Source organism: Montipora capricornis, chromosome 1 (genome assembly GCF_036669925.1).
Source record: "Montipora capricornis isolate CH-2021 chromosome 1, ASM3666992v2, whole genome shotgun sequence".
In the NCBI taxonomy this organism is placed as follows: Eukaryota; Metazoa; Cnidaria; class Anthozoa; order Scleractinia; family Acroporidae; genus Montipora; species Montipora capricornis.
In genome coordinates, this window is record NC_090883.1 from 24,293,303 (window position 1) to 24,303,302 (window position 10,000).

Sequence of the window (10,000 nt, forward strand, 5' to 3'; positions counted from 1 at the left end):
GGGCGCGAAAGGTGATATGGGTTCTCAAGGTGTTCTGATTGAAGGTGAGTAATTTTCGAATATTTACATCGATTCCTTTTACTTTGAAAATCAAAGATTACAGTATCTGATAGAAAATTATGTTTCCTGCGTCAGAAATCGATTTTTCAGGCACAAATCATAAACGGGGGCGACAATTTGTCAATTTGGAGGCGACTGGCTCGGCCACAAACAGTGCCAGGCGCAACCTCAGAAGCAGAAGCATAGTCTCAGTATCAACATTTTCAAACAATCTTTTATCATTTTTACAACGGTTATTCACAGATAATAATAATTACCGATCCGAATATATTAAGCGAGTTCAGTTTATTCCTATTTATGGCATTTCAAGGTACCGTGGAAAGAACCACGTGGATAAAAAGGATGACGATGAAATGTTGTCTTTTAATCATTGAATGTTCCTGTTTTTGTTTTACTATCATATTTTCAAGGCGTTTTCCAAATTAAGTAAATTGATTTTTAATTGATATCGTATCGTATCAAATAAACGTTGATGGAAATTAAAAATAAATGCTGTTTGTTGTTCCTCATTCTTTCCTTGCATCTTTCACTTTCATTTACCTACCTAATTACATGTAAAATAATATAAAGACATCACAATGTGCAGGACATATTAATTGGAAAACACCTCAACTGCCATGTTATTATCTTAGGAGGGGGCAGATGTAGTGAAAACTATTACTAGTTATAGTGTAACGTTACGATCAGTGTCTGAACGGTTTTCAGATTGTCTAAGCCCCTTCAGAGGCATCAAGAAAGCGTATAAACTTTACAGAAACTGGACCAATAAATCTCTCCTTACTACTTTACAAATGAATCAACTAACTCACCTTAAGGGCACCCAGGATGCTCCCCAGAACTTCAGGATACTCCTCTCCAAGGTACTCATACAACACCATTCCCAAGTGACCCATTAGCTTTTTCTGTAAACAATCAAAACATGTCATCAGTGCCTTTCTTCCCAGGAAGTGGATGCCAAGATAATTAGATTACATGCACCAAAGACAAATGGTAAAATAAAACTAGACAAACCAAAATAAGATCACTAATCTCAACTTAAGCTTATAACATCAAACAAATGCAAATTTAGCTCCCTACAGGTCATCATGATCTGAGCAATCCTTGAAATGAGATCAGCAGTCTGCTGTCTGACCTTTGCAGACTTGTTGTTCAACCTCCACAGGATAGTACCACAGATCGGAGGTCGTGAGTATGACTTCACTCACTTACCAAGAGCATTTACCACCGTACCAAAACCATTCAGCATCACAAATTAATATCCTGGATAAATAACAAGCAAAACTTTAGTCTTCCTGGGAATCAGGTCTTTTTATTTGATCTGAGTTTGAACCCTTCAGAAATAATAATAATAATAATAATAATATTATTATTATTATTATTATTATTATTATTATTATTATTATTTAATATTTATATTGCGCATTTTCTATAAAAATAATCAAATGTGCATGGTAAGGTGCAAACACGGGTGAGCTTCTCCATTACTACATTTTTCTGTGACGAGTTCCAGGTTAATTAAACATGTCTCGTTGGTGCGAATGGGGTCTTGTTCGCCCCAGGGTGTAGTGAGTTTTGACCCATGACGCGTGACACGTTCTCCTCCAATAGGAAAACGTATTTGAGTTGGGAGGTATATCAAGGTTGCATGATGCCTGGAGGAATTCCCTGGAAGACCTATGACTACAACAGAAACGAAAGGAGAGAGTAAGAGAACGACAACGATTAAACAGAGTACCAGTAGTAGCTCAAGCTTGGTAGAAAAAGTGACTCCACAAATTCTTTCCTTGGCCACTAAACCGTTTGTTATTTTTACGGACGCGTTATTTCAAGTGGATGCGTATTTATAAGAAGTGGTTTAATCTTCAGGAATGAAACTCGCATTTTTTATTCTAAACTGGAATTAAAAAACAATTATTTAATTGACGAAATAGTTGATTTGTTTGTTTGTTTGTTTGTTTTGCTCAAAAATGCGAACGAACAAGTGCTTTTCTTATCTGTTTGCCCAACTGTGTGACTTATGTGCCTCGACAGTGACCAGAACATTTTGCCCTTCTCTTATAAACACGTAATCGCAATGAGTTCTCGTAAGATTAGGGACAAATATTACCAGCTTGTGTTTTCAGGAGTTTGTTTAAAGCACCTAAAGGTAATTGTTGGAGAGGATCTTGTTTGAAGTTCGTCCTTTCTTGGTTGCATTACCGTATTTTTGCCGATTCTTGTTCCAAGCCAAAATGTGAATGATCTCGTTTTCAGAGATAAAGTGGAATAAAGAACATCAGTAAAACTCTTTCTTGACCTTGAAATAACTTGAACCACCGCGCACCGGTGGCTCAGTTGGTTGAGCATCTTGCTGTCATGCGGGAGGTCGTGAGTTCGACTCCGGCCGGACCATCAATCAGGGTCTTAAAATAACTGAGGAGAAAGTGCTGCCTTTGTAATAACCTCCGCAAATGGTTAGACTTTCGAGTCTTCTCGGGCCCCGTCTCACAAATATCTTTGATGTTCACAATTTCCTTGTGGGAGGTTGAAGAACCCACACACTATTCGAGGAGAGTAGGGGATGAAGTTCCCGGTGTTGTGGCTGTCCTTCGTGAGTGTATGGGTGGGTGGGTATAGCAGGTCCACATCAGCTGTATAGCTACCAATACTTTAACATGCTCGAACAAATAAATAACAAGCAAAGAAAGCTGCCTTTTTCCCATTCGCTCGCTGTGGGTGTGCTTGTTTTCATTTAAAACTCACGCGATTCAAGAAAAATTCATTGCCAAACTGGTGAATTCAAGTAAATTTCACTCCAAAAACCGATATCGCACTCATCGCTTCGTTCATGCATGGAATTCACTAGTTAGGACACGAATTTTTCTATAGAAGATTTTGAATCTCTGTCCAAATTCTGAGGTTTCCGAATTACTTACTGGCTTCCTGTAGGACCTCCATTGTTATGCAAGCGACCAATCAAAAAAATAGTTCAAACCCATTATCCCAGACTCTCTCCGGGCGCTCACCCGCTGACAAAAATGTCCAAGGACTCTGGGTACGAGACTGAGTAGACCCTGGGAACGAGGTCTTATGAGAGTCTACAATAATACAATCGTTAGGCTATTAGTCTCTCCCCCACGGGGCTTTTCAGGACTAATTTACAATACTTTGTGGGGGACTTTAGCCAGACTGCTTGTTACGCAGTTTACAATTGATTTTATGGAAGTGAAAGATGCCCCCGACCAGATAAGGTTAGACCACAACACCGGGGACTACGTTCCCTACTCTTATCGAACAGTGAGTGGGTTCTTTAACGTCCCATACTATTTAATTTCCAACAAAGGTTATGAGATGGGACCTCCGGTTTACAGTCCTTATCCGAGAAGTCTTGAAAGTCTAACCATTTGCAGATGTAATTACAAAGGCAGCACATTCTCCTCAGTTATTTTAAGATCCTGAGTCGAACTCACGACCTCCTGCATGACAGCCCGATGCTCAACCAACTGAGCCACCGGTGCGCGGTTTAATTCCCAGTGACATGTTTCACCCTGAAATTTTTTACATGGCATTAATTTTATCTAACTATTGTATATTCCTGTTGAAATTACGGCCGTTCAAAAAATACAGCAGTACTTTCAATATTATTGCAAAATATGTTGATATTTTCATTGTTGTTCTAAATACAACGTGTGCAAGGGTTTTATTTATATTTCTATTTTTATTGTGTTATTGTTAACATAGATAAGTTGAGTTGCAGTGCTTTGAAATAAAAAACTACAACTACTGCTGGGTTCCGAACATGGCAATCTGATACAAATCTGCAAACTATGTATTATATTGACTAGACAAAAATTTGGTTTTATCAAAGGAGTTGATAATCTAAATCGACCACCGTACAGGGATTCTGTGGTCAATTTACATTATCAACTCCGTTGATAAAACCAAATGTTTTCATACTACTTCCCCACCGACGAAGCACCACAGTTTCTCTAGAAACTATCTCCTTTATTATATTGACTGTCTCGCTGGCACTACGCTGGCACTACTACTAGTGCTGACCTTTCGAGCTGTTATTGGTGTAGTCATGCATGGTAACGAAAAAAATTGAATGAAAAGCGTGAATTTCTTCTTTGTGAACATTGCGTCTGATTTTTCTGAGAATTTCTTTACATTCTCTGTTTTTCTTCTAACGTATCAGGTGATAAAATACTGCGATGACAGTTGGAAAGGAAGGCGCAGTGGCCACATGGTTAGTGAGCTCGACTCCGGCTCGAGTGGTCCGGGTTCGGGTCTTGGCGGACACATTGCGTTGAGTGTTCATGGGCAAGACACACTCTCACTGTGTTCATGGGCAAGACACACTCTCACTGTGCCTCCTGGTGTATAATTGGGTCCCGGCTAATCTAAAGCTGGGAATAACCATGCGATGGACTCCCATCCAGGGGGGAGTAGAAATACTCCTTGTCGCTTCATGCTACAGAAACTTGAGGTAAGTGTCGGCCTGATGGGCCTTCTAGGCTCGTGACAGACTTTTCCTAGGACAGTTGACATGTAAATAAAAGTATTAATTGATTCATGGATTAGTTCTGTGTTGAAAGAAAGAAATACTATGTTCCCTAGTCCTGTTCCGGGACTCCCTCTTACCCCGCCCTGAAACTGGGCCTGGAACCCAGGCGGGAAAAGAGAGATAATACAGGACTCTCTCTTTTCCCGCCTGGGTTCCAGGCCCATTTTCAGGGCGGGGTAAGAGGGAGTCCCGGAACAGGACTATATGTTCGCTGGTTTTGCCGCTGTAAGAACCCACAATTTCGCTCTCAGGTTAATTAAGGCATGGGTCTCAATTTGCCTTAATTTGTTCACTTTAAAAGTGAGAGGGTGGTCTATCTCTTACAGCTTTAGATGTAAACACATAAAACTTTGTCAGCTGCTTACATTTTTAGTTTAAGTCAATTCCATTATTTTTAATTATGCAAATTAGGTCACGTGACCTCCATCTGTTTAAAAAGCTTTTTCTTTGAAACGGCAACACTTTTGCGTGTGTTCTCAATTGTTTTACCGGTTGCATAATGTTAAGGCCGATTAGTATGTCACTTGCTTGGCCTTTGTAAAATAATTAAAAACGATGGCCTCAAGATGGGATAAAACCTCCTTGGGGGACTGGATCTAGTTGAAAAAACCATTTATTTTCAAAAAAATCCAAAAAAGGCCAAGCACAGTTTTGTAGAAGCTTGCATTACACATTGTCCTAAACCAGTCCGGTTTAATAACTCGCAACAAAAAGTGTTGCCATTATTGTTTTCTGGCCGCGTGCAGTCACGTGACAACATGAGCATATTTGGAACATACCAAATTGACAGAAACCACACATGTATGTGTCTGGCAAAGTTTCATCTTTCTAATGCTTAAGTGCTCCGAGTTAGACCACCCCCCATCACGTTTTGATTAAATCATTGTTTACCCATGCTTAATTTACGTGAGCTTTCTATAAACTATCCCTACATTTCTTTTGCTTTGCTTTGCTTTACTTTATCGAAACGTAAAATTTACCCTTTCCATTGTAGTCACTATTTGTTTCTAGGAAGTGGGTGTGTGATAAAGGAAGACCGAAGTCCCAGAAAATGGAGACCGTGCCCCAAACTGAACTTATTCAACAGAAAATAAGAACAACACCAGTTTACCGGGCAACCAATTTCTGGTAAAATGAAAAGCCAGGTTGCCCGAGGAAAAAAACAAAGGACAATCCAAACAAAAATAGAAAATTACTTACATAAGCAGCACCCGACTCACTTGTCGGTTTTCTGTTGTTAACATCCGAGAGTGATGTGGCGTTAACAATAACTAAATTGCAGCAGTTGAATATCTGTAGCTGTTACAAAACATTATCAGATAGGAAAATGCACTATCACGAACAAGCAGGCGATGGACAACTTAAAACCAGACTTCAGAAAAAGAAACTAAGAACTATTGAATGGTCAAGCTCCATTGCCATGTGCTTGCATTTCAAAACGGTGTGCACTTAGGGATGGACCATTTGATTTTTGAGCGGGTCTGGGGTTGGGCAATTTTGTGTTGTTAAGATTTTTTTTCCGCCTTTGGGCTGTGCAATAATTTTTTTAGCACCTTAAGGTTGTCCACAAATTTTGTTTCCGTCGGTTTTCAGTCTTCATATTTATTAAAGTATCTCCAAAAATGAACATTTCATGAGGTATGCCTATACAAGAATGGAACAGAAAATGATACGTATACCTCAAGCACTGCTTTCTCTCCAGGCTGATACAAGCTGCATTTAGTCTATTCAGTGTTAAAGATAAATGAGGAATTCTATTCATCTGAATTTCAAACCTTTTAAAAATACCTGAATCTTTTTATCCAATGCCCGGAAATAAGTATTGAATACCTTACCAGTATTTAAAACGAAAATGCGTTCTAGAGAAACCAACAAGCCATTTACTTCCAACCCTCTCAAAGTAACAAAGCCTTGACATAAATTTAAATGCAGCCTGACAGCATAAAGCCATGTGGTGTAGCTGAGTCCCCAGTCTTAAACCGCTTCCTGGCTGGTGCTGTGCAGGTATGTTTTTTTGGTAAGGGACGGACCATTAGAAAAGTTAGGGGGGGGGGGGGGGGGGGGAAAAAACCGAAAAAAATTCATGCAAGGGAAAATGCCAAGAAAAAACATTCACGCAAAGAAGAAAGTAAAGAAAAAAAAATGTACAGGGAAGCCGTCCACTCCAAGTGGCTTCCTCCTCTCTCACTGTGTGTACAGTTTCGAAAAGATTTTGCATTAAAAAGTGGCCTGTATCTTTTGATCTGTTGTGAGTGTAGAATAATTTATAAATCACAAAAACATAGATAATGAATCAAGATTTCACTGTTAAAAAAAAGCAATATTTGTCTAAAAAAAATTCGTGCAAGGGGTTTCACCTGGAAAAAAAATTCCTGCACAAGCAGTGCGCGAAAAACAAAATTCGTACCAGCTGAAAATCCCCCATCCCCCCCATCACTTTTCTAATGGTCCGTCCCTAATTGCCCAACCCCCCCCCCCCCCCCCCCCCCCCCTCAAAAATAAAATGGGCCATCCCTGAATCATAGGGGGTTTCCTTAAGGCCCGGGAAAACGGAACAGCAATGTTGAAACCGCTTGTCCGGGACTTTTAGGGTAACCCCTATGATTCAGGGATCACCGTTTTGAAATGCAAGCAGATGGCGGCAGTGCAAAAACATGTTGAAACAAAGTTGAATCGATGTTGAATAACTTTAAAAGCGTTTGAACTTTGCTTCAACAACTATTCAACATTTTCTTTTATTTTTGCAAATGTTGAATGAAGTTGAAGACGCTTGTCCCTTCTTTCAACATTGTTGGGTGTGTGTCTGCGTACTAATCGGTCTTCACTAACGTATACATGTCCGTATCCATAGGAACTACCGTGGCTGCAGCTTGGCACTGAATACCGCCCTGGTCTCTCGTGCAGTTTTGTTGAATCAAATGTTAATGATAGTTTGAAACCGTTTTCCCACCCCAGCGGACAACATCGTTCAACATATGATCATTCAACAAATCGAATGGATGTTGAAGCAAGAGTCGAAGCCGTTTGCCTGGGCTTTATATGGACAACCAAGGATTTATCAGGGCAACCTAATTCACGGATTTAGTTGCCCGGCAACATTGTAACTAAACAAACCAACACCGACCGTTTTGCACAGTTTGTAATGAGCAAATATGCCACCTATTTAGATTCCTAAGCGCCTTACATACTTATTTTGTATTATTTATTACCTTAGATTCCCGTTATTTCTCACCCTACCAGTAATTCAGTTCTCACTGCAATGGAGTGCTGATTTATGAGGCAACGTTTTCACCAATCGACTCGTGTACGGACAGCTCAGCTTCAGCATTCGCACCGGGCCGAGTCCTAGAGGTTTTATTAAGCAAACCAGTGTGTTCACTCGGCCAGCATGCCAAAAATCCGAACCAGTGTTCAAGTTTCAAGTTTATTAACTTCTTATTTTACTATTACAATGGTAAAGGCTACACTATCCCGCAAATAGCAAATGCTAATCTAGACGGGTAGTTTTTTATCTAAATATGTACAAATTTTTAAATAGTAAATTACTAAACTAATTACCTAATTTATTAAAACCCAACATAAAATACATAAATGACCAAAACTTTTACAGTTTTACTCCTTATCGAGGTAGAATTTTAATATAGTGCTGCAAAAGCAGATAGGCTACGTCACACGCCCCATGTAGCTCATTTGCTTAGCATGCGAACGTTTCAATATACTGCAGATATTAAGTTATTACAGAAACCCATAAGGGTTGAAACGTGTAACGGCTCCTTGTGTGCTGGGAAACAAGCTTCTGAATATTCGATTTGCTAAGTACCATATTTGGAACAACAAGAGCGAGGGGTTTCCAAATATGGTACTTCGCACTGAAACATTCAACCAATCTGTTCGCACTGAATATTCGGAAGCTGTGAACGCGCGTTACACGTTTCAACCCTTATGGGTTTCTGGTTATTATTATGATATCAGATGTGCTGAGCTCTAATAAACTTGAATCTTCCCTATGAGAATCAATTTGTACATTGTAGCAGCAACCACACAGTTCATGTATTAATTATCAGGTCTACACTGTAGTCACATTTCTAATCTTATGAAGAACAATGTACCCTCTCAAGAAAAATTGTTTCATATTTAAAACTGAATGTTTTCCAGGTCCAGGCATATGCCCAGAATCCGAAAGTGCAGAGTGCCCAGAGGACACCGTCAATTTTGTACTGAAGGAGATAACAGCGGGTGTCCCGATGGCTACAAATGTTGTTTTACTGGGTGTGAATTTGATTGTGTAGGTGAGTTGTTGAGTCGTCACATCATCGTCATCATCATAATCATTATCATCCCTCTGTTATAAATCACTGCTCAAGCCATGCCATGTGCTTTTGGAATAGGTTTCACGTGATGTCAACATGCACAAATTACCTCAACAGACTTAAATGTACGTAGGAGTAGCATGTATAATTGTAGAATAATTACATCTGTGCACTCTTCAGCAACCTTTAAACCAGAATTCGTTTCCAACCAGTATTTAAGAAATAGAAAACATGTACCGTGTTTCTATCGAGTTATAGAAACACGAGTGAAAGTTAGAGAGAACGAGAAATGCTGTGGGAACACGAGCCACAGGCGAGTGTTTCCACAGCTTTTTCGAGTTCTCCCAACCTTTCACTCGTGTTCTATAACTTGATAGAAACAAGGAGTACATGTTTTCTATTTATTTTAGAAAACAACGCGACTAGAAAAAGGAAAACAACTTGTTAACTCTAATTATCAAAATGTAAATTCTCTTTGCTCGTGCTAGTTCTGTGTCTCCATCGAGTTATAGAAAAACGATTTTTAACCAATCAGCGCACGTATTTTCTTAAGACTGTTTTCTAAATGGCTATATCAAATCAGTGGTTGTGTCATCAATTCTTTTAAAGCATTTTCTTAGAAACAACTTTCTTGTTAACCAGGGGCTTTGATGGAATCTTTTAGTACACATTTACATGAACGCACCAATCAATAATTATTCAAAGAGTAAATGTACATTTTGCAGTCATCAACGTTCCTTCTGTATTTTCCACATTTAGAGGCTTTTCCTGGACCTACACCTACACCAACTCCGACAAAGGTAATTCCACTTTTATTTGTGTGGTTGGCATTTGAAGTCTGTAGTTTATAAACGGAAGTACGTTTGCTGCAGTGAATTGTATGCAATATTTCCCAAAATCATTCCAACAGATATTTCAGGATTTAACTGATTTATGTGTTTAAATCGGTCAGTATAAAATATGGACCGCGGACTGCGGACTGCGGACTGCGGACCCGGACTGCGGACCAGGTATAAAAAGCTGACTGAATACAAAACACTGTGAAAAAGACACAGAGCAAAGAAATAGCAATAGGCTGACGGCA

General features: G+C 39.4%; 1 protein-coding gene across 2 annotated transcripts in view; it reads right to left on the minus strand.

Moving 5' to 3' along the window:
* Positions 1–1,322, minus strand: part of LOC138032331 (splicing factor 3B subunit 1-like) — a 40,163-nt gene extending 38,841 nt beyond the window's left edge. Inside the window, exons 1-2 of one of the 2 annotated variants that reach the window (XM_068880020.1) lie at positions 1,270–1,322; positions 870–962 (exon numbers count right to left, since the gene is read on the minus strand). In XM_068880020.1, coding sequence (XP_068736121.1) covers positions 870–962; positions 1,270–1,278 — 102 coding nt within the window. In that variant the 5' untranslated portion in view covers positions 1,279–1,322. Of the gene's footprint in view, positions 1–869; positions 1,072–1,269 lie in introns of those variants that run through there. The other variant, XM_068880083.1, reaches the window with a different exon arrangement.
* Between the last annotated feature and the right edge of the window lie 8,678 nt (positions 1,323–10,000).